This window comes from Canis aureus, chromosome 3 (assembly GCF_053574225.1).
Source record: "Canis aureus isolate CA01 chromosome 3, VMU_Caureus_v.1.0, whole genome shotgun sequence".
NCBI classification, from domain to species: domain Eukaryota; kingdom Metazoa; phylum Chordata; class Mammalia; order Carnivora; family Canidae; genus Canis; species Canis aureus.
In genome coordinates this window covers 58,348,101-58,370,804 of record NC_135613.1, presented here as the reverse complement: position 1 = coordinate 58,370,804, position 22,704 = coordinate 58,348,101, and the positions used below count along the sequence as shown (strand labels likewise).

Sequence of the window (22,704 nt, the reverse complement as noted above, 5' to 3'; positions counted from 1 at the left end):
TCTCCGTGGCAACCGGCTGACAGTGTGACAACAGTGCTGTCAATATTTTGATGCTCAGAACACTTTTATTTCAAATATTTTGCAGTTCACCAGGGTGGGTGCTCCCGGACGGTGGGGACGGCAGGTGACGGGCAGTGCTGAGGGCCTGCTCACCTGCTTCCCTCCAGCAGCTGTGGGCACATCCTGCCCCTACCCCACAGGCTGCACCTCCCTCTGCACCTGCCACCACCCCCCATGACCTTGCCCCTGTGACCCCCCTGTGACCTCCCCATGACCTTCCCCCATGACCTCCCCCATGACCTCCCCTGTAGCCTTCCCCCGTGACTCCCCCATGCACACCCCACCTCATATGGGGGTTTCCCTGGCAAGATGAGAGCCCCTTGCCATGTGCAGGGGGGATGGTTAGGCCCCGGGGAGGGGGCAGGATCCCCCTCATGTGTGGGCGGCTTGGGGGCCTTGGCAGGGGTACAGAGCAGTCTGTGCGCCCCACGCCGCCCAGGCAGGACGCAGCTCCGTGGGCCACATGGCCAGTGCCCCCATGGGTGCTGCGGGCTGGGCAATGGGGTCCAGGTCCTCAGAACTAGGAGAGGTGCGTCCCTCCTGTTGTCCAAGGGGATCTGGGGGCCACGGTGCAGCCTCTGAGGGTGGGGTATAGAGTGGGGCCAAACCTGGGGGCATCGGGGGGGCCCATGGCTCAAGCCCCGACCACGCCCAAGCTGAGTTCGTCTGGCCGCCCACATCCAGGCTGGGGAACAGCCCTGAGGACTAGGAGGCTTGTCCAGGGTCACTCGGGGTTGGGCAGAGCCGGGGCTGAAACCACCCCCTCCACTGTCTATGTTCACTGGGTGTCCACCCATCAGGGAGCAGGCGCTGCCCTTGCAGGGCGGGCATCGTGGGCGCTGCCCTCACGGAGGGGCCATCGCGTGGCTGGGGACAGGGAGACAGTGGGCCAGTGGGTGAGCTGCAGCAACAGTTGCCGAAAATAAAACAAGGGAAGAGACACCTCAGCAGAGACAGGAGACACACTGGACCGTCAGTCCTCCGGGAAACACCAGCTGAGACCGTGGTGTGACACTGCCCCCTGCCCGCGAGGACAGCCAGTTGCCTCCACCGACCCTGATGGAGGAGTTGGGATTTGCAAACTGCTGGCAGGAGCAGCTGCGGTCCGGCCGTGTGTAGTGGGTTCCAGCTCCTCCACAGCTCGTGGTCCTCACCCCCGGGGCACCGTCCTGCCGCCGAGTGTCTGCCCGGGGGGAGGGAGAGCGCACGTCCACCCGAGAGCGTGTGCAGGGACTGCACTAGCTGCTGCCCAAACCTGACACAGCCCAGATGCACAGCGGCAGGTGAACAAGTGCACGAACGTGGGTCAGCTGAGCAGGGAGACGCGGTGTGGCCGTGACACGGGCAGGCCCTAGGGGTGGGGGCTGTGAGTGGGAGACGATGGGTGGACAGAGTACCCTGGGGGCTGACCCAAGGACGCGGAACTAGGATGTGACACGCCTGCCATGGCAAGAGCAGGGAGTGGCCTGGGGGCGGGAGAAAACTCTGGGGGTGATAGTTTTCAGGTCCCTGTGCCCAAACTTTCCAAATTGTCCTTTTACCTGCATGTAGTTTACTGAGCACTGTTCTCCTCAGTGACACCGTTAAAAGTGGAGGCCCCCGCCCCCTGATGTAATCTGAGGGATGCCGTGGGGTGAGCGGTGGGCCCCTGGGGACATGCTGGTTGTCCTTGGGCCCTCCCCTGGCATCTAGACGACAGCCTGGTGCCTCGCTATGAACTCACACAAGCAGTCCCAGCCCTGGCAATTGTGGGTGTGTGTGTGGGCTGGGCTGGGGGATGAAGCTGAGGGGGGCCGGGGTGAAGCCAGGGCACCTGGGGGGTGCAGCCTGGGAGGCCAGGGTGCAACAGGGGCATCTGGAGGGTGGGGGGAAACTGGGGGGCTAGAAGGGTGTGGCCAGGGTTTGCTTTCAGGGCACACCTGGCCTGGGTGGCTTGACGGGAGCACAGCCGAGCCCCCTCCGGGGGGGACCCTGGAGGTTTCTGCTGCTGCTGCGTCCTCTGTGTCCACCACTGTCCGTGGCTCCCATGCCCAGGGCCGCAGACCTGGCACCGTCAACGCCCTGCTGCCCTCCAGTGGGAGGCCGGCCCCGGGAGCTGCCCTCGGCCTCATGGGAGACCCTGCTCCTGGTCCTGCCCCCGGGACTGAGAGAAACCGGCGCACTGCCCTGACAGCGGTTGGCTTCCTGGAGAATGTGGGGTGCATCTCTGTCTGGGCTTGTCCCGAGGGCATGGCCCCATGGAAGGGCAGGTAGTGGACAGATGTGGGGCTGGTGACTGGCTGGTGTGTGACCCCAGGGAAGCTGTGGGGCCTGGGCCCCGGGTCTCTACAGGGCAGGGGCAGGTTGTCTCAGGGACGAGGGGGACACTGCTGGCCATGGAGGTGGAACCGCAGCTCGTGGCCCCAGGGGAAGATCTGCAGCCTGATCCTGGGGGCCCCAGGGCAGGGTGCTTCTGGATCCTGGGAGATGGGCGGTGTTGGGTGGGCGACCCCGGAAGGGACGGGGCTGGGACAAGGAGTTGCGCTGCTTAGGCGTCCTGTGGACGCAGCAGCAGCGGAGGCTCCGGCGTGGGAAGAGGCTGAGTGGAGCCAGGCGGCCGCAGGCTAGGGTCAGGTCCGGTCAGCCTGGGGTCAGAGCTGTGGCTCCATGGGGGTGAAGTAGGTGCAGAGGTCATGGGAGGTTAGTACCAGCATGCAGGGAGCAGCCTCCAGAAGTTGAAATGCAAAATCAATAAGTGGGGCATTGATCCAGCCGGCCCGCTGTGGTGCTTGGGCCCTGCCAGGAGGCACGTACAGCACGGATAGATGTGCAGCGGACAGACGGCCACCAGGCTCCACCAGGGGAGCCCGCTGTTGGCAGAGTAAGGCTGCTGCCATCCGAGGAGTCCCAGGGTGGGTGGAGCAGGTCGAGGCATGAGTGGGGGGCAGAAGGCATGGGAAGGCCATGGAAGATTCTGGAAGGCAGAGTGAGGAAGGGTGGCTCCTCAGGAGCTAACCAGGGATTGTGGAGAGAGGGACCTATGGGGACAGAGAGGTCCTGGGCCCAGAGAGCGAGGCCTGTCCTGGTGGCAGGGGCGGGGACCCTGTGGCAGAGGCCCCGCAGCCTGGGAGGGATGGGGCGGGTGGGGGTGAGAGCCGGAGTGCGTGGGGTGGGCTGACTCCAAGTGTGGGGACAGGGTGGTGAGGCTGTGGGATGGTAGACCAGGAGGGGAGGATGGCCTCCGTGCTGGGCCCTGGGGGCCCCTGGAGGAATTGGGACTGGGATGTGTACGCAAGCCCTGCTGAGCACCTGCTGGATGCATGGCCCCAGGCCCGGAGCCCCAGGTCACCTGTCTTGCCGTGTCAGGATGACTTTACTGCTGTGTTTTCTCACAAAACTGGGTTCCCGTGGTGGGGGCGGCCAGGGGCCGGTTGGGGGGCAGTTGGGGGCTGTCGGGGGGCAGTTGGGGATGGTCGTTTCTCACGATGCAGGGGCAGGTACACAGACCTCTGGGCTTGGCAGGAACAGTTGAAGGGCTGTGTGCCTGGGCAACGGGGCTGGGAGAGCCAGCCCTGCAGGAGGCCACGGCCCAGTCCTTGACCAGGACACCCCAGGGCAGAGGGCAGCTTGGCTCCAGGCCCTGTAACCACTTCCTTTGTGACCTCGTGTCGCCCCAGGGCATGCATGACCACGATGCTGTTCTATCGCTGACGAAGACCCCGGGTCGGGTCGTAGAGCTCAGGCCACTGTCCGAGGCCAGAGCTTGAAGCAAGTCTGTCTAACCCCAAACTGGGCTTCTAACCCCTTGTGGCCCTGCTGCCCCCAGGCTGGACCTGCCCAATACCTTCCTGCTGACATTGCCTCATGCCCTGCGGCCTTTTCACGTTTACGGCGTCACCTATGGCCGTCAGGACGGCACCCTGGGAACAGCTGCACAACTAGAGTCACGGCCCCCGTGGAATAGATACGAGGACAGGGCCAGTTGAGGGATGTGTGCAAAGGCCCAGCCCATGTAGGGCAGGGTCTGGCCTGGAACCCGTTGCGGGGCCGGGGAGGGGGGGGCGGCGGCAGGCGCTGCCTGCAGGTGTCGACATGGGCCCGGATCCAGCACACCACCCTGGGGAATGGTCTGGGTGTGTGTGGTGCCAGGTGGGGGGCAGGGAGGGTTGGCAGTTCCTGAAACTGCTGTAATCCTGGTCGTAGCCTGGGGCCACGTCCCCAACTTCTTGGTGCTTCTCCTTCCTTGTCTGTAAAACAGATATGGTAACGGTCGTTATGCCTTCAGGAGGATCAGGTGGGCATGTGTCAGGTGCCCACAACCATCTCAGCGCAGGGCTCGCGTTGGGTGGGTGAGAGCGTCAGTGAGGTGACCAGGCGACGAGACCCCACGATATGTGAGCAGGTGACCCGGCGGGACGTGGGGCGGGAGCCTGAGCGCAGAGCCTGCGGCACCCTGGGCAGTCCCCGGCTGCAGCCCCAGCGCCTCGTCCTCATCCTTGGCAGCATCTCGGGTCTCGGCTCCTCGTCCGTGGCTGTCATGGGCTCGAGGATCCCCCTTGCTGACACTGTACTGTCTGCTCAAAGACACAGGGCACGGTGCCCGTTGCCAGGAGAGCCCGTCCCTTGGAAAGCAGGGCCGGGGCGGCTGGCGGCCTGTGGTTGAGGACATCCCCGTCTCTGGGACTGGGACGAGGGGCCGCACCCAGCCAGGGTGCAGCTGACCTGTGCGTGCTGTGCTTGGGCCTTCAGGGTGCTTGCTGAGCTTAGACTGGAGAAGGGCATGGGTTGAGACAGGGCTGGGGGCCTGGGGGAGTTGGAGACGTTACAGGGTCACAGACTTGGCATGAGAGCCCAGCCTTCCGCCGCCTAGTCCTGCAGACAAAGCTGCCCCTACCCCACTTGCACCCCACATCCTGGAGCCACCCCTTTGTCACACGGGCCAGTGACTGTAACCTGCTCATCAATGCACACCAGGACCTGTACCCACAGCCTCGTGGAACCCTCACCACAGCTTTGTAGTGTAGTGTAGACCTTGCCGCTCCCATGTTTCAGATGGAGACACTGAGGCTAGGAGAGGTTAAGTAACAAGGCGTGGCTTTCCTTTTCCTCCCCCACACACTTCCTTTCAGGAAATTCCACTCCTGGAGGCGGGATTGGACACTGCAATGGGGTCTTCGGTGTTGCTCGCACGTGCCCCCTCATGTTGGGGCCCCATAGGGCACAGCACCCGTGCTTTCTCCTGATGGAAGCTTCCGGAACATGCTGCAGCTGTCCAAGCGCACACACCCATTCCATGGCGGGAGTTTGTGGCCACAGGTAGGTTCACGGGGTGCGGGCCGCATGCTCACGGCCATCTCTGCTTCTGCCCACAGAGGAGGTGGCCGAAGGGAAGAATGCCATCCTCATTGGGATGAGCCAGTGGAATTCGAACGACCTAGTGGAGCAGATGGAGACCATGGGGAAGCTGGAGGAGCATCAGGGTGAGACTCCGCTTCCCGGAGCCCCAGGCATGGACATGCTGTGGGGGGGTGGTGTGTGGGCGTCCGGGCTGGAACCCACGGCTCTGAGGACAGTCACGGGTCTCTGGGCGCCTCCCCTGCCTGGACCCACGTCCCTGCAGGAACCTCGTGGGCACCTGTGCAGACGCCTGAGCTTCTACCCTCTGCCCCCAGGGATGCACATCAGTAGGGGCAGGGGTGCAGCCTTGTCCTTGGAGGGCTGGGCCTGTGCTGTGGGGAGAGCTGGCTAAGCTGGGGTGGCAAGTGCAGGAGTCTCTGAGGATCCGTTCAGGAGGGTTTTCATGGGTGGGAGCAACCGGGAGCGCATCTGCAGACATGGCAGGCTGGTGTCTCAGGCTCCTGCCTTTGGGTGTGGAGAGCTAAAGTGACATGGTGATGTGCACAAGATGGAGGGGGGTCAGATGTGGCCCGGGGCCATCCCTTCCCTACCCTGTAGCACCCCTCCGGCTCCCTTCCCTCATTCCCCACAGTCATTCCTTCCTCCTGGGCTGGGCCAGGCTGTCCCCTCAGGGGGCGTTGGGCAACGTGGTCCCGCCTTGGCCCAGGAGAAGGGCGTTGGGTGGCAACCGGCTCAGTGCTGGTGACCTTCCCGGAACCCCCTCCCCCCCAGTGCTGTCCTGGGAAGTAGACGTGCCGGGGGGTGACTGCTCCATTTGCAGGTGAAGAGCCCAAGGCTCTTAGAAGCTGGGTCTTGCCCCAGGTCGTCAGAGCTACTGGCAGCGGGCGCAGATCCCTGGGGTCCTGATTCCCGGCTGGATGGTGGTGGAGGTGTGTTTGGGGGTCACGGTCATAAAGAAAGGCCCCAGGGCCACTGGCACCTTCACAGGGAGCTGGCCCTGGGGCCAGTCCAGAGGCAAAGCCCCCATTGTCACAGCCCCGTGTCAGCAGTCTAGCCCTTGGACAGCTCCTTCCTTTGTCCCAAACGCCGGGGGACCCAGGAGGGGTCAGCAGGTACAGGTGCTTCCCCAGGATGGTGCTCCATGGCAGTAAGACAAACCCAGATGTGCCCTGACCTCCCATCAGGCTGTCCTTTCCCTACCCCCTGCCCCGCGGATGGAGACTCGGCACAGTGTGAGCTGGGGAGGGGCAAGGCGAGGTGGGCAGAGCCAGGAGGGCCAGGGAGGCTGCAGAGGGGAGCTTTGGGCACCGTCTGGGGCCTGGGAGTGGACTTGGCTCTTCAGCCATGCAAGCCAATGGCACCTGTGTGTTCGTGGGCAGAGTGGGGCTGGAACCGACCTTGTGAGGATCAGGGGAGCCAGGAGGGCCCTGTGCATCCAGGGCCCATCATCATCACCCCAGGATGCATGCGGGGCATCCCCATGGCTGGATCCTTGGGACAGCACTTTTGGGGTGTCTCCCTGGGCACAGGGGGCAGCAGGAGAGTGCGGGGGGACGGGGGGCGAGGAGGAGGAACCTCTGGCCCCTGGGAGCTCATGGTGGGCTTCAGTCCTAAGGGCCGTCCACCACCACACGGGCTGCCCCGTGTGTAGTGTGGGCAAAGCCCCTGGTGGGGTGCAGAGCCCAGGAGGAGTAGGGTTCTGGCCGAGGCTACCTGGGGCAGGAGGAGGCTGAGCGGGGGGATCTAGAGGGATGCCCTGGGCATGAGTCTGGACAGCAGAGGGACCGGGAGCAGGTCAGGAGAAGGCTGCCCTCGAAACTGGCCCTTGGGGTCCCCCCCGACCCCAAGTTCATGTCCAGGCACAACCTTGTCCCCAGGCTGCTGACTCAGCTCAGTAGCCACCTACTGAGCTCTGCCTGAATGTCCCAAAGCTGCTTTGTGCTCTCCGTGTTCCTGACGGCACATGATGTGTAACATATACTCTATACACATGCTCGCACGATGTATGACGATGAATGATATATGAGGTGATATAATGTGTCCTATGTATGCACACACAGGTACGATACATGATGTATGATATAGTATCTACTCCCTATGCACACATGACACGCACGACATAAGTACGATGTATTCGTGCATCCGTGTACAGTGATTACATATAATGTGTATGTATTTATATACACACACATACACATGTACACACATAAACACACACGTGCATTTTCTTTTTATCATTTTTTCAAGTATTTCTTTCTCCATTGCCCCTATCAGACTTGCCTCAGGGACATGCCACACCTGGGTCTCATCTTGCCCTTCCTGCTCTTACTTTCGGGTCCTTGTTGGGCTCTGGAAATTTCCTCAGCTCCAACCCAATCAGTAGCTGCCCAGTCCTGTCTGCTCCAGCTGTTGCCATTTGTCTGGTCAGCTCTTCTGTGGAGTCTGTTTTGGGTTTTTTTGGGAGGAGGGTTTTGCTTTTGTGTATGTGTGTGTTTAAACAATCCTCTTTTCATTTTCGTGTGCTCTGGGTTTTTCCCCATAACAACCTGATATCAATCCGTAGGTGCCATGGACTCGCCCCATGCTTTGCAACATTTCCGTCTCCCCTGTTCTTTTAAGTTCCAGTCTCCTAGTGGGTTGGACATGGATGGAAATAGACCACATGCACCTTGGTGTGAGCTAATTAGCCAAAGATCCCTGAGTGAGATTCTGACACAGAACAGGAAGGTGCTTGCATCCAGCGCTCTTGGGAAGCTCGGAGCTGCCACGAACAATCGTCCTAGGAAAGTAGGTCCTGCCGAGATCGCCTTAAAACCGAGTCATGATTCACACACCATACAACCCACCCTCTTCAAGTGCTTTTTTTTTTTTTTTTTTTTTTTTTAAATTAGAGAGAGAGCGAGAGCACAAGCAGAGGGAGTGGTAGGTAGAGGGAGAGGGAGAAACAGGCTTCCCACTGAACAGGGAGCCCAATAAGGGACTCGATCCCAGGATCCTGGGGATCATGACCTGAGCTGAAGGCAGACAGATGCTTAACCAACTGTGCTACCCAGGAGCCCCTTCAAGTGCTTTTTGTATGCTTTGTATATTCATGGGGCTGAGCAGCCATCACTTGTACTTGGTTCTGGAATGTTTCATCCCCCCAAAAAGAAATCCAGTACATGTCAGCAGTCACCCCTCAAAACCCCAGAGTTTTGTAGAAGTGGAATCCAACAAGAAGTGGCCTCTTGTACCTGATGTTTACCTTGCGTCCTGTTTCTGAGACCTGCCCAGGCTGTAATGCAAACCAGGACGTCATTCCATTTTGTGGCACAACAACAGAACAATGGATAACTCTTATCCATTCATCAGCTGGTGCACATTCGGGTCATTTCCACTTTTTTTTTTTTTTACTCTTATGAGTAACACTGCTATGAGGTTTCTGTGGGGACACACCTATAGTTCTTTTGGTGTGGGAGGAGTGGTGTTCCCAGGCGTGGGAGAGCTGGGGCCACACCACGTCCCCTTCTTCCCAGTGTTGTTCCAGGGTTCAGACTTCTCTACATTCTCAACAACACTCGTCATTGTTGTTTGATGAAAGCCGCACTAGCGGTGTGACACAGTGGATCAGGTTATGGTTTGGGTTTGCGTTTCTCCAGTGACTGAAGGTGGTGAGCACATTCATGTGATTATTGATTATTGCTCATCGTCTTTGAAGAAATGTCTGTTGAAGCCCTTTACCGGTTTTAAAAATCAGGTTGTTTGTCTTTCTCTTGGTGAATTATAAGTGTTTTTTATATATTGTGGATGTTAGGCCCTTATCAATGATATGATTTACAAATGATACTTTCCCCCATTCTGAGGGTGTCTTTTCACCTTCTTGATAATTCCCTTCAGTATGCAAAGATTTAAAATTCTAATGAGGCCTGACTTAACCTATTTTTGCTTTTATTTTTACTGTGTTTGAGGCCATGTGTGAGAAACCATCAACTAATACAAAGTCATAAAGATTTACCCTTTGTTTTCCCTTAAGAATTTATAGCCTTGGGATCCCTGGGTGGCGCAGCGGTTTAGCGCCTGCCTTTGGCCCAGGGCGCGATCCTGGAGACCCGGGATCGAATCCCACATCGGGCTCCCGGTGCATGGAGCCTGCTTCTCCCTCTGCCTTTGTCTCTGGCGCTCTCTGTCTCTCAGTCTTTCATGAATAAATAAATAAATAAAATCTTAAAAAAAAAAAAAAAAAAAAAAAAAGAATTTATAGCCTTAGCTCTTAGGTTTAGGTCTTTGATCCACTTGAGTTCATTTTTATGTGGAGTGTGAGGTAGGGGTTCCATTTCCTTGTTTTGCCTTCAGGTAACCCATTGTACTGGAACCACATATTGGAAAGACAATTCTTGGATTGTCTCAGCCTCCTTGTCAAAAACCAATGGATCAGAAACATGGATTTATATCTAGACTTCCAATTCCATTCCTTGGGCCAGGACCACATCATCTTGATTACTGTGCACTTACAGAAAATGCGGAAGTCCATGGGCTTTGCTGTGCTTTTGAGCATTTGTTTCGGCCATTCTGTATTCCTTGTATTGCCACGTGAATTTTAGAATCAGCTTCTCAGTTTCTGCAAAAAAAACCAACAAAACAAAATAAAACAAAAACCAGAAAAAAAACAAAAAACAACCCAGCTGGGATTTTACGAGGGTTTGTGTTGAATCTGTAGATCAATGTGGGGAGTATTGCCATCTTAACAATATTAGTCTTTCAATCCGTGAACACGGGACATCTTTCTATTAGTTTCGGTCTTTAATTTCTTTCAGTGACATTTTGCAGTTTTCAGGGCACACATCTTGCACTGGTTTTGTTGAATTTATTCCAAAGTATTTTATTCTTTTCGATGCTGTTGTAACTAAGTTATTTTCTTAATTTAATTTACGGATCACTTGTAAGTATATAGAAACGAAATAAAAAGTATATAGAAACGCAGTTCGTTTTTGTGTATGATCCCATATCCTGCACCTTTGCCGAAATCATTTATTAAGTTTATTTTTGGGGGATAAGGATTCCTTAGGATTGTCTATGTACAAGATCGTGTCATCTGCAAACAGGTTGTTTTGCTTCTTCCTTTCCAACCTGGGTGCCTTTTATTTCTTTTTTATGCCTGAATTCCCTGGCTGGATTCTCCAGCATAAACTGAATAGAAATGGTGAACGCTGACGTCTCGTCTTGTTCCCAGTCTTTGGTGGCATTTTCAGTTCTCCACCATTAAATACGGTGTCCGTTGCAGGTTTTTTGTTTGTTGCTTTTTCTGTAGTTGTCATTTACCTGGTCAAGTCAGTTCTCCCCTATTTTGGGGTCGATCAGTGCTTTTATTGTGAAAGGGTGTTGGATTTTGCCAGATGCTTTTTCTGGACCTACTGAGATGGTCCTGTGGGGTCCTGTTTCCTGTTACTACAACTGATTCTCGTATGTCAAGAGAATCATTCCTGGGGTGTATTTCACTTGGTCCTCGACACACTGCTAATCTCTTATGATCAGAGTTTACATGTGTCTCTCTGAATAATTTATACCAATAATCTACGAGCTGTCACTTAAGGTGCTGCTCACAGGCAGCAGGCAGACGGGCTCTTCCCGTCTCAGAAATAAACTGGATGTCATCAAGGCCGCATTCTTATTGACAGGAGGGATGCCAGCACCACCTGGGCGGCCCCGACCAACTTCTCAGCCTTCACTTTTCCAGAAAGCTTTTATTTTTCCCCATTGTTCCTCCTGGACTCTGGCTCATGCCCTGCGTCTAGATGATGTGGTTCCTGGACCAGGAGCCTCAGCATCCCTTGGAAACTTGTCAGAAATGTGAGCTGGGAGCCCTCTCCCAGGCTCACGGAGCCTTTTTTTTTTTTTTTAATAAGATTTTATTTATTGATTCATGAGAGACACAGAGAGAGGCAGAGACACAGGCAGAGGGAGAAGCAAGCTCCCTGCGGGGAGCCCGATGGAGGACTTGATCCCAGGACCCCGAGGTCACGCCCTGAGCAGAAGGCAGATGCTCAACCGCTAAGCCCCCCAGGTGCCTCATGACAGATCCTGCTTTAACTGCCCTCAGGTCATCCTGGTGCTCGCTGGAGCCTGAGGGCTGTGCGTCACTGTTGCCACTGACTGGCCGCAGGGTCTGCAGATCCATTTCCTGGACTCCCCTCCCCCTGGGTCACCGAGTTTGGCATCTTCCTTCTATGCAGTTGGTGTTCCTGGGGATACTGGGTGCCACAGTCCACATACCCCCCTTCGTAGCTACACTTCCTCCGCCCTTGGCCTGTGTCTGGGTGATGTGATGCATCTGTGTGCTGCCAACGGCTGTCATCTAATTATTGGGGAGGGCAGAGCATGCGGCTAGGTGACATTAGCTTCTGGTTTCTTCTTGGTATTTTTAGCTTCCCAGGGTGTCCTGTTCCTCAGACATTCGGCCCTCCCCGCACCTGAGGGTAGATGCCTCTGCTTGGTGGAAGCAGGCGCTGGGGGGTGGGGTGGGGTGGCACAACCTGGCAGTTCTAGAAGCTTCCTTGGCCCCTGGATTTTTCTTCAGGGGCCCGTCCCCCCCTCCCCCCCCCCCCCCCCCCCCGCGAGCTGCCTGTCCTCTGGCCACAGGCTTTCCCCTGCAGGGTGCAGGTGGCGGCTTCTGCTCGGCTCCATCGGCAGTTGGCCTAATGGACGTTTGACCTTTGTGGCCATCCAGAGCTCTGCACTTACCAGTGTCTCTCACTGGATTCCGTGCTCTGCCGCTGACATCTTAAAATCCGTGATGGTTTTGAACTAGGGCCCCCACGTGCAGTCTTGCTTGAGAAAGATGCGACGTGAAAATCTTGCACAGGCTCTGCAAACCCTGTGGCCGGCCCTGCCCTCCTCCACCCTTGCCCTCTGCCGTCTGCCCTCTGGGGGATGCCCAGCAGCGCCTGGTCTGCTGGGGCACCCCTTCTTGTCTTACGATTCTGCTTGAGACCAACTCCTGGAAGTGTATTCGGGGTCATTTTCTAGGGATTTGGGGCGGGAGGAATAGGCTGGATCATGTTGTCGGCTTACTCGCCCTATTCCGCCCGCTGTGCTGCAAATTCAGTCACTTGGTTCTGCTGTGAGGCCAGCAGGTGGGAGGCACCATCCGCGAACAGACGCTTACACCTGCCAGCTGGGCCCGCAGGCCAGGAGTCTGCTGCTCACCCTCCTTCTCGCTGTTACTATTGTCCGGGGGATGGTAAGTTCGCCGTGGCTGCATGTCCACCGTGGGACGGTGTGGAGGGGCCATCGTGGACCCTGTGTTCCTCGTCTCCAGGCACCCCCTGCTCTCCTGCTTACCCCATGTTCTAGCCAGAGCTGTCTGGGGGCTCTTGCTGAAAGTGGAGCCGGTCGTCGGGGAGCCTTCCCGGTGCCTGGCCTGTTCCAGACAGCCTCCCCACAGCCCCGCCTTGGCTGAGGGTGTGCTTTGCCTCCCTCTCGGGACCTGAGGCAGGGAGGGCTCACCTCGCGTCCATGCCTTCTCTCCCCTGTTGTGCATTCAGCTCATGTGCACTGGTCGACATACAGACACGCTGCCACCTGCAGGGGATGGGGTGGGGCAGGCGGGTGGGGTGCAGCCGGGGTGGCGGGGTGTGGTCGGGACAGCGGGATGTGGTAGGGACCATCCAGTGCGCCGATCACCTGCAACAGTGGGAGCATGGCAGCGGCGGTGGAAGGGTCAGGAGGCCTTGCTGGCTCTGGGCACCCCGAGGGCGCGATAGGCAGAGGGAACAGCAGGTGTGAAGATGCACAGGGGGGTCGGGAAGTGAGGCACTCTGGGCAAGCACGTGGGGGTTCATGTCCCCTGAAGTCAGGGTGCAAGGTGCTGGGGCTGGTAAGGGCCCGAGATCTTGGGGAGGCAAGAGGGGGCGCAGCAGCGGGGAGCTCGGAGTGGTAAGGGGTCCTGGCTTTCTCAGGGGTGCCCTGGGGACCCAGAGAGTAGTTGGAGCAAGAGCCACCATCTCGAAAGATCTTTCTGGAAGCCCAATGAGAAGGCGATCAGAGGGCCCGGGAAGGTGTACAGGGGAGCAGGGGTCCAGGTGGGAGGTCATGAGGGAGCCCCGACCCTGCAGCTTGGGGAGCTGGAGGCTGGGTGTGTGGGGAGCTCCCTGAGCAGGAGGGTGGGGGCCTTTCTACCCCAGGATCCCAGCTGCCCCCCTGTTCCTTGGGAAGGATATTCCTGGCACCTTCCTCCCTGAGGCCCCCTGTCCCAGTGTTTGCCCCACCCTCCTTCTGCAGGCCTCTCAGCCTTTGGTGGACGTGATCCCCTGGCTCTTGGGACGGGGCGGGGAGCATGGTGTGTTGGGGAGGTGGGGAGTGGGGAGCCGCTGGCGGGTCTGCATCTGTAAGGAGATGTGACCCAGAGGCATGGGACTCTGTGGGCTGGGGACCTGCAGGCCCTGCAGGTTCCCTCTGTGTTCTCCGTGCCCCCCTTGCCTCCGTGCTCTCTGTCCCCCCCATGGCCTGTCCTGTCTGCAGGAGTTCCTGGCAGTGTCCACAGGTGAAGAAGGCCAGGCAGAGGTACAGCCGGGTGAGCAGGCCCAGGGAGCACAGCCCAGCCTCCCACTGTGGGCCCCAGATTCCTCCCTCCCTCCCTCCCTCCCTCCCTCCCACCCACCCATCCCAGCGCCTGCTGTCCCTAGGGTCCTGGGGTCGGAGGGTCCTGGGGTCAGAGCGTGGGATCCGAGGCATCTCCCCACCCCCTGAGGCCCTGTTCAGGTTCAGGCTTCACTGCCCATGTGAGGGTGGGGCAGCCCAGCTTCCCTGGGGCACCCGCTCTTGTTCTCCTGTCCCCATCCCAGGAGCCCCCTTGGGGCAGGAGCGGGGGACGTGCTAGACAAGTTGGGAAGCTGCTGCTTGCTGGGCGGCTCACCTGGATGGCCTCCTGGGGGTGGACGCCCCTCACCCAGTGGGGACCGCATGTGTCCTGGGGACCCTCATCTGGCCTTTTCCGGCTCTGCACCCCTGGCTCCTGCTCCAGTGCACACAGACATTGTCGCCCCTGAAATTCTGCCTGGGACACAAGTCACACTCCCTCTCCTGTAATGAACGTGTTTTGTGGTGTCAGTGGCTTGTAAGCTGCCGGGTGAGTCACCCCTAGGCCTGGGCAAGGGAGCAGGACGGTCATGAATCAGACCCTGCTGGTCCCTCAGCCATGCATGGCCCGTTCCCTAAGGGCCTGGCCCCCAGCAGGTGCCCAAGAAACGCCAACGGCTCTTGTGCTGCAGTCAGGGCTCTGAAGGGCCCTGGGTCTGGGGCTAACGTCCCTCTTTCTGAATAATGTCATCCTTGGATCTGTGGAATGGGGAGCGAGCGCACCTGGGGGGCAGGCGCTGGCCCAGAAGGTGTCAGTACCCGTGTTCCTGCCCACACTGCTCCCAACTCCAGCATACAGGGGCCCCAGAGACCTTGGGCTGGTTGTGAGCATGGGGGCCTGACCCAGGTCCCTGCCCGTTGACCTAGACTCCTCTGTGGACGTGTGATTTTAAGGAAGTCATTAAAAATGCACGAAGACAGGCACCTGGGAGGCTCAGCGATTGAGCATCTGCCTTCAGCTCAGGGCGTGACCCCGGGGTCCTGGGATTGAGTTCTGCATCCCCAAAGATGCTGGTTGCCGTCATAACTAGGACGGTGCGATTTTGCAGCTTCCCCCCAGCGGCGTCATTGTGAAGTCCCCCCACCCCCGCAGAATGTTATCCTAACGGCCCTGGGAGGATGGCCCTGGGTGCTGGCACTTGGTCACGCAATCGTCTACAATGGAACCAGAAGTATGGGAAGGGTATTTTGTGCTTTGTTGTTGCCCCGGGTCCGCGTAGGGAGCTCAGAGGCAGGGATGCTTCCGAAGTTCCGGAAGATGCGCGTGGAGCAGGGCCCAGGAGGCCGGGGGTCCTACAGTTGTGTCGTCCTCCTTTGCGTCTGCTGGCGTCTTCCATGTTTGCAACGAGGAGTTTCTGTGACATTTGTGGCTGCGGAAAATGGCCTCTCGTGTGTGTGTGTGTGTGTGTGTGTTGGGGGGGGGCCGGGGTGGGGGGGGTGGCTACCCCAGCTACCTCCGTAGAATCCACAGGGCCTGGCCTGGGTTGTGCGCAGTGTGGGGAGGGGCACAGAGAGTGTGTGCACCATTCCAGGCCTGGGGACGGCCCTTCCATGGTGGGGCCCAAGTCTCAGACACAGACCCCATAGGACTTGGAGACCCCCTGCGTGGGGACAATGGGAGGAGAGGGGAGGGCCGGCTGCCCCCACCTAGGCCAGGGAGCTGCAGCCCCAGGAAGGCGGGAGGACAGGCACATAGGCCCCGCTCTCCCTGGCTCCGGGTGTGCCGGGGCACGAAGGGCCCAGTGTGGTGAGTAGGTGAGAGGCCCTGCCCACCCCAGCTCTGGGAAGGGCTGCCTGGTGACATGGTGGGGACCCGCTCACGCTCCTTCTCTTTCTCTGCAGGAGACGGGAGCACCCCGTGCACGTCCAGCACTCTCCAGGAGAAGCAGCGTGAGTGATGGCCGACCCCTGGCTGGCTCAGCCTCCTTGGGCCTGCCCCCCCATCAGTTGAGCTCCTTGGGGCCCCAGGTTCCCACGTGCAGGGTGGCTGGGGGGGCTGCTGTGCCCAGAGGCAGACGGGACCCTGCAAAGCCTCATGTGTTGCTTGTGTGTGGTGGAGAGAGGATAGGAAGGCAGTGCAAACCCTCGGAGCCTTCGGGACAAGTGCTTTTGGGTGACTTGGCCTTGGGCCACTGCAGGCACTGACATGGTGCTGGGTCATAATACCTCCCCTGCGCACCCCCACCTCCAGGTCCTGGTCTCTAGGTCTGTCGGGGCTTCCTGGAGGGGGTGTCCGCGGCCAACGCAGGATGTCCTCCCTGGATGCCCAAGGGGACTTGGAGGGTGGCTTCAAACAAGTGCTTGGCGTTGGCAGCGTTGCTCATCAGGAGGCTAGGGTTGGGGGCCCAGGCATATCTAGGGGTGCAAACGCTCAGAACCCCTCAGTGTCTGTCCTGCTGTTTGGATCTGTGGCCGAGGCTTCGGGGCCCCAGCGCAGCTGCCCACTACCCAACCCAGGCCCGTCTATCGCTGACCTGTGGCAGGTGTTCCAGCGCCCAGGGGCAGGTGCAGACAAGGCCCGTCAGGGGCCGGAGGGCCTGGGTGCCTCTGCCGAGGGCTCCCCCAAAGCCAGGCCATGAGTGTAGGGGCTCGGTGTGAGCGTGGCAATGTCCCAGAGCACCCAGATTTCAGCCCGTGTAGGCGGTTAAGTGAAGACCCGGACACATCGGCGGGTTCACGTTTCCTGATGGGGGGGCAGCAGGGAAGTGGCGGGTTTGGCCACAGGGCAGATGGGGCGGCAGGGGGCCTGGGTCGTGTTTTCCATGGGAAGGTGGCGGGGGTCAGGAACTGCTCCCTTGAGAAATGCGGGCAGCAGGGTGTGGGGGGCTCTCTGCAGCATACCCGGAGTCCTTGGGTGCAGCGGAGGACTGGCACCTGCGTGGAAGAGCCCTTGAGCTTCGAGACGGGGCGTTTGCAGGTGGAAGGTTCGTTCGTGTCTGGGAATATCTGGCAGCCGCGGGATGGGGTCTCCCCACAAGATGTCCTAGGGAGGGAACACATCGGGGCCGACCCCACGTTGCCGCTCCTCGACCCGGCCAAACAAAATGTGTGTTTCTGTGAAGGTGAAATCTCCTTTATTTGGCTTATAAACCGAGGTCATGGATTTTATCTGGATTCTGTTACCAGCTGTTCCCACGTCTGCTTCCTCAGGATCTTCTCACTCAGGGGGATGAGACAACAAGGTTGCGGGGCCAGTGGGCTGAGTCTGAGGCTAGCATGTGGATGGTGAGGACTCCTGAGAACGTGGCTGGCTGGCGGTCCTGCTGTTCATCCAGCTGCTTAACGCCGTCCACGAAGTTCGGCCTTTGGACACTTCTGCTTGCCTGAGACAATGGAGGTCGTGCGGGGTCCAGCTCTGTTTGCTCGCGATCCCGAATCAGCAAGTACACAACCAGGACGTTGGTGAGGTGCTTGGCCGTCCATGGTGTGCATGCACGTGCCTCGCGAGAGACAAAGGAGGAGGTGATACGAGGTGCCCCAGATCAGGACACTCAGGACATTCCTGTGAGCTCCCCGCAGTCCCCGAGCCTCTGCGCCCTGACCTGCCTGGCCAGCTCCCCGACATCCCGGAGCTCCCATTACTCGGCTGTGGAGACGTGACCCGAGGCCTGCCCCAGAACTGCGGCGGGACAGAGCGCGAATGGCCTTCACGTGGTTGGCCCTCCATGAGCCTGGCCGCTGGCTCAAGGTCGCTCGGAACTCTGTGTGCTCAGGGCTCTGCCCGTCCTGTGACCGCTGAATTGGCCCTGCGCAGGGATGCGTCCTCCTGGGCCCCACGGACATGTGTGGGTGGCGTGTGTGGCAGGTGCTGCCCAGGAGTCCTCCCTCTCAGACGCCGTGTGGCCTCCATCCTGCAGCAGCAGGGACGGCCTGGCGACCTGCAGCCTCCACCCAGCCCGTTACTTGGCACCAGATCATTCCGTTTGGTCGAGGAGCCCGGGGGAGCCCCCGGGTCATGGTGCCAACCTTCTGGCGCCCTCTGCATTCCTGTCGCCTCCGCGCCTCCTGGTCCCCTCTGCCAGTTCACGCTGCTCCAAGTCCAGTGACACTCACAGCTTCTGGCCTGACCTGGGCCTGCCCCAGGCTCCCCGTCCGCTCCCCGGCGCTCCTCCTGTTCCTCCTCCAGGCTGAACGGTGCCATTTCCACAAACTCTAGCCAGAGACCTGGAGGTCCTGCCTGGCTTCTGTCTCCCAGAACTGCCAGCCTCCACACCGGCCTCCACACGGGCCTCCACGCTGCCCTCCTTGCCTTCAAGCTCTCCAGCTCCACCTCTCCCTCCCAGGTGGGACTCTGAACTTTGTCTTGTCCCTGGGCCAATACCCGACCAGAGTGCAGGCTGAGCGCCAGGCCCGGTTCCATTTGAACCCGGGTGGTCTCTGTCCCAACCCAGCCTCCACGCAGCCGCCCGCAGAGCCCGGCTTTGTGGCTAGTCCTGACCCACCCTGCTCCTGGCCCCAGCCTGGCCCCATGGCCGCCTCACCTGTACAGCTGTGGCCGCCCGGAAGGGACAGAGAAGATGTGGATGCCAAGCAACGCCCGCCTCCCTATGCGTAGGGCCTGACCTCGCATCTCACCACCCAGAGCCCGTGACCAGACCAACCAGTGGCTCAGATGCTGGGACGGCCAGCAAGGACCTCCTGTCCTGGGCGCCTGCCCGCCACCCCCCAGCAACCCCAGGGGCACTAGCCCCTGCCCACAGCTGGCCCGCGGCCCCGCAGGGATCGGGTGTCTTTTCCCAGCCATGTGGGCGGCCTGTGCGCAGCTGCAGACGGGCTATATTTAGCCTCAGCTTTAGTGAGCTCAGGGTGGCAGACGGCTGCCTGGGGGGCCCCCTCCCGCGTGTCTGTGCTGACGCGGTCTGTCCCTGTGTGCATGTGCATGTATGCCCATGCACTTGTGCGTGCTCCTCGGCGTGCACATGAACACATCTATGTTGTGCCGGGGGCATCCTCAGCCTCCTACACGGGGGCCTGAGTGGGAGCAAAATACTTGTTCATGACTTTGTTTGAAAAATAATTGGTGAGCATCTTCCCTACGCTGGCATCTGGACAGCCTTTGGGGACTATGTGGAGCATGAACAAACCCTGTCCCTGGCTGGGGGACACGGCACAGCTGGGAGGATGGAGGAGTTGATGAGTGCAGACACCACAGAGCCTACACTATGAGGCCGGGTCCCAGAACAGAGAGCCTCCGTGCTTTTGCCAAGAGGAGAGGGAGGCCGGAAGCCCCGCCCCCCTGCCCCCCCCCCCCCGGGGTGGGGGTGGGGGCGGGAGTGGGAAGGACCACTGAGGCTTCAGGAGCAGCATGAAGAAGAGTCGGGGCTTGGGGAGCAGAATGTGCAAAGACCCCATGGTGAGAGGACGAAGGAGAGGCTCGAGAACCATCCTGCGGCCCAGTGCCGGAGCTCAGGGGGGAGGTGAGTGGAGGGGAAAGCAGAGGAGAGGCTAGCATGGGGCCAGGGCCCAGGATCGTTGTGCAGCACGCAGAAGCTGGCCCACGACTTCGTCAGAGTTCCAGCAGGAGAAGCAAGGCCTGCCTGGACACGGCATTGGATAGGAGTCCAGGGAAAGGACCTTGTTTTCGGGTTGCAGACACCCTGGGGCCCAGGGCCCGGCCTGGGAGGTTCCCACCCGTGCAGCCGGGTGGTCCCACATCCTGGGCCCTCGCAGTTGGTCGTCCATCCTCCAGGGGTTGCGGGGTCTCTTTCTAGCCTGAGACCATCTCTGGTTTTCTTTCCTTCTGGGAACAAAAGAGTGTCTAGAAACAAAAGCCAGGAAGCCGCTACATGGAACCCAAGCAACCCCAGCAGCGGGATAATAGGAATTAGTGACTCAGAAGAGGAGGCGCCGCTACACGGGCATCAGAGGAAAGTCTCATGTTTAATCCGACTCCTGAGTAGGCCGTGCCCGTCAGCGGCGTGACTTCTACCAGGACGAAGGTGCTGCGCGCCCTCCTGCTGCCCCATGGCCTGCCCAGCCCCTCGCCGGGAGCACCGGGCGCTGGTTCCTCCCTGCACACACGCATCTCCACAAATACCCACGTGTCTGCATGTTTTTACGCCGGTGGTGCCCGCGCTGTCCTGCCCCCTGCTGGTCTCGGTGATCGTGTCTCCAGGTTATTTCAGCATCTCACTAGGTTTGGCGGCCCAGTGGCCTCGGGAAGGCTGTCCTGTGTCGCCACCGTGGCTGTGAGAACTGGGTAGCAGTGTCCTGCGGGGGGCACGCAGCTTGCTTCCTGTGTCTGCAGCATGAGTGGTGCAGCTGGGTCTAGCATGGTACGAGCGCCTTCCAGCTCGGGTCCAGGGTGTCAGGGGCACTCTGTGCTCCGTGTTCCAAGTGCCTCCGACTGCAGCCGTGGACGAGCAGCGGCTGCTCCCCGAGAGCCCGGGCGGCCACGTGATGCTGACCTGGGGGTGAGATCAGCGGGCATCCTCTGGTTTGGTTTCCAAGGCCAGGTACCTGGGCCAGTGTATAAGTGCCACATGCTGTCCTTTTTCTGGAACCTGCCGGGGGTCAGCGTGCAGGCAGGTGGGCGTGGGTAGGACGCGGTTGATTCCCTCGGCCTGTGCCGGCCTCTCCGTAGGGCCCAGGTTGGCGGGGGTGGATGGCAGTTCCTCCCTGTGGGCAGGCCGCACCCTGTAGGCATCGGGAAGAGCAGCTTCGGCTTTAGGAGAGTGGATATGCCCGGCCTGGAACTTGAGTGCACGTCCCCAGCCCTGCACTTGCGCTTGCAGGACCCCCCAGGGATGAATATGGGGGGAGCCAGAGACGCTGGGGGAGGAGGCAAGGCAAACAGCAGGTGCCCAGCCCTTCCCAGGGCCCTTCCCAGGGCAGGAGGGTCTCTAGCAGCCCTGCGTTGGAAACCACCTCGGGCTGGACTCAGGGTGGTGCTGCTCCCGGCCTGGGCCACGTCCACCCACACAGTGGCCCCTGGGAGCTGCCCCCATGCTCACAGGCAGCGGTCAGGCCTCAGGGTGGGCCAGCGCCTCTGTGGGGGGCTGACTGTCCCCCTGGGCACTGAGCCTCTTAGCAGGTGAATCCAGGCAGATGGGATGGGTTCTGACTTTGCAGGGGTTAAGTCGTCACAGCAGGGACGCCATCCATCCCCGCAGCCTGACCTGCGCCCCCCTCCCTGGTGTCCCCCTGCCCAGCTTGTCCAGCTTCCCTCTGGGCCACCATGGGTCCCTCCAGAATGGCTGAGAACTCTCCGGAAGCCGCCTCACCTCGCTGACTGGGCCCTGCCCTCCGTCCTGTGACCCGAAAGCAGCTCCTGGGGACGTGCAGGGCTACCACGTCCCCTCAAGCCTGCCCTTCCCCAGACAGGGACCCCCTTCCACCACTTTCCTGCCCAGTCACTGGGCTCACTGAGCCCCCTAGTGGCCGGAGCTGCAGGCATGTTTCCTCCTCATTCTGAAGGAAGACCCCAGCACCTGCCCACAGAGCTGCCCCCTTCCCAGCCTAGGTTGTGTCACGTGACCCCAGGCCCTTTGAGCTCCTCAGCCACCTGGACACACGACACACATTTGGGCCCTGGCCAGGGGAGCAGGAGGCCACTGTGATGTCCAGTTGGCTTTGTGACCCAAATGTGGGATTTTGATTCACTTATCCTGTTTCACCGTTGTTGCTCCCTCACAGGCCTTCCTTTTCCCTTTCATACCCTCCCCCCCCAGCCTGTCCTGCCTCCCTCAGCTCCGAGGGCAGGGATACACTCAGTCTTATTTGTGGTGCTTGCACTTGGTGAAGTGGGGGCTGTGGCTCCGTGTGAGCATGACGGCTGCCCGTGGATGCATGTGTGCTCGCTGGACCACAGGGAATCTGGGCTCCCCTGAGAATGAGAAGAAGTCAGAAAACAACCACCTGTCCCACCATGCAGACAACACCTGCCTCTGACAGGGGTGCTCATCCTTGTCCTGGTCCCTGTCCCCATCCCTGGACCGTTTCCATGCCTGTCCTTGGCGTGGCACCTGTGTGTGGCCACTGGGGGGTCAGGGCCACAGACCCCCCATGTGCCAGGGAACGAGGCTCTGGTTTGTCGCCGACACTCCCACTGCACATCCCACTTCCCACCCAGAGCAAGTCGCAGACCTGTGGGGGGAGTTCACCCCTGGAATCCGCCCGCATGTGGGCTTCAGTGTGTTTCAGAGGATGGGGCACTGCGTGGGTCCTTCACGGGGACGAGCCACGTGCTCATGGGCTGGGCCTGGCTCAGCTCCCTTGACAGTGGGGGTGGCAGGTGGGGGGGGTGCAGGGCAGGTGGGGGCGGCGGCCAGCGTCAGGGGGCAGACATGGTGGACCCCACCGTGAGTCGGGTGATGCTTTGCTCCGTGGGCCACGCACATGGGTGCTGACCTTGGCTTCCACCTCAAGAGCAGAGTGGCGCTTGGGTAATTAGAGGGATGATGGTGGTTCGTGCCTCCCGAGGTCGTGATTCAGCGGATATGCCCCCGCTCTTCAGCTGGCGGGAGGTGCCTTGGGGGTGAGGTGGGCCGGCAGGGGTGCGGGGCGGCACAGTGATTACAAGACACAGTCCCAGGAACAGCCGTGGGCTCACTCCACCCCACCTTGGGGTGGCCTCAGTTACCTGGGGGGCGGGAATGTCTGCTTCTTGGAGCAGCAGAAGGCTTGAGGGCCTGGCCCAGGCTGGGGGGCCTCAAGGCTGCCTCTGTGGGCCAGACACATATTCCCCCTGGGCTC

General features: G+C 59.9%; 1 protein-coding gene across 8 annotated transcripts in view; it reads left to right on the top strand.

Moving 5' to 3' along the window:
• PITPNM3 (PITPNM family member 3) overlaps positions 1-22,704 on the top strand; it is a 60,959-nt gene that overhangs the window by 14,543 nt on the left and 23,712 nt on the right. For 5 of the 8 annotated variants that reach the window (XM_077893136.1, XM_077893134.1, XM_077893137.1 and 2 more), the window contains exons 3-4: positions 5,412-5,519; positions 15,853-15,900. In XM_077893136.1, the coding sequence (XP_077749262.1) occupies positions 5,412-5,519; positions 15,853-15,900 (156 nt within the window). Of the gene's footprint in view, positions 1-5,411; positions 5,520-15,852; positions 15,901-17,183; positions 19,428-22,704 lie in introns of those variants that run through there. The other 3 variants (XM_077893138.1, XM_077893140.1, XM_077893141.1) reach the window with 2 other exon arrangements.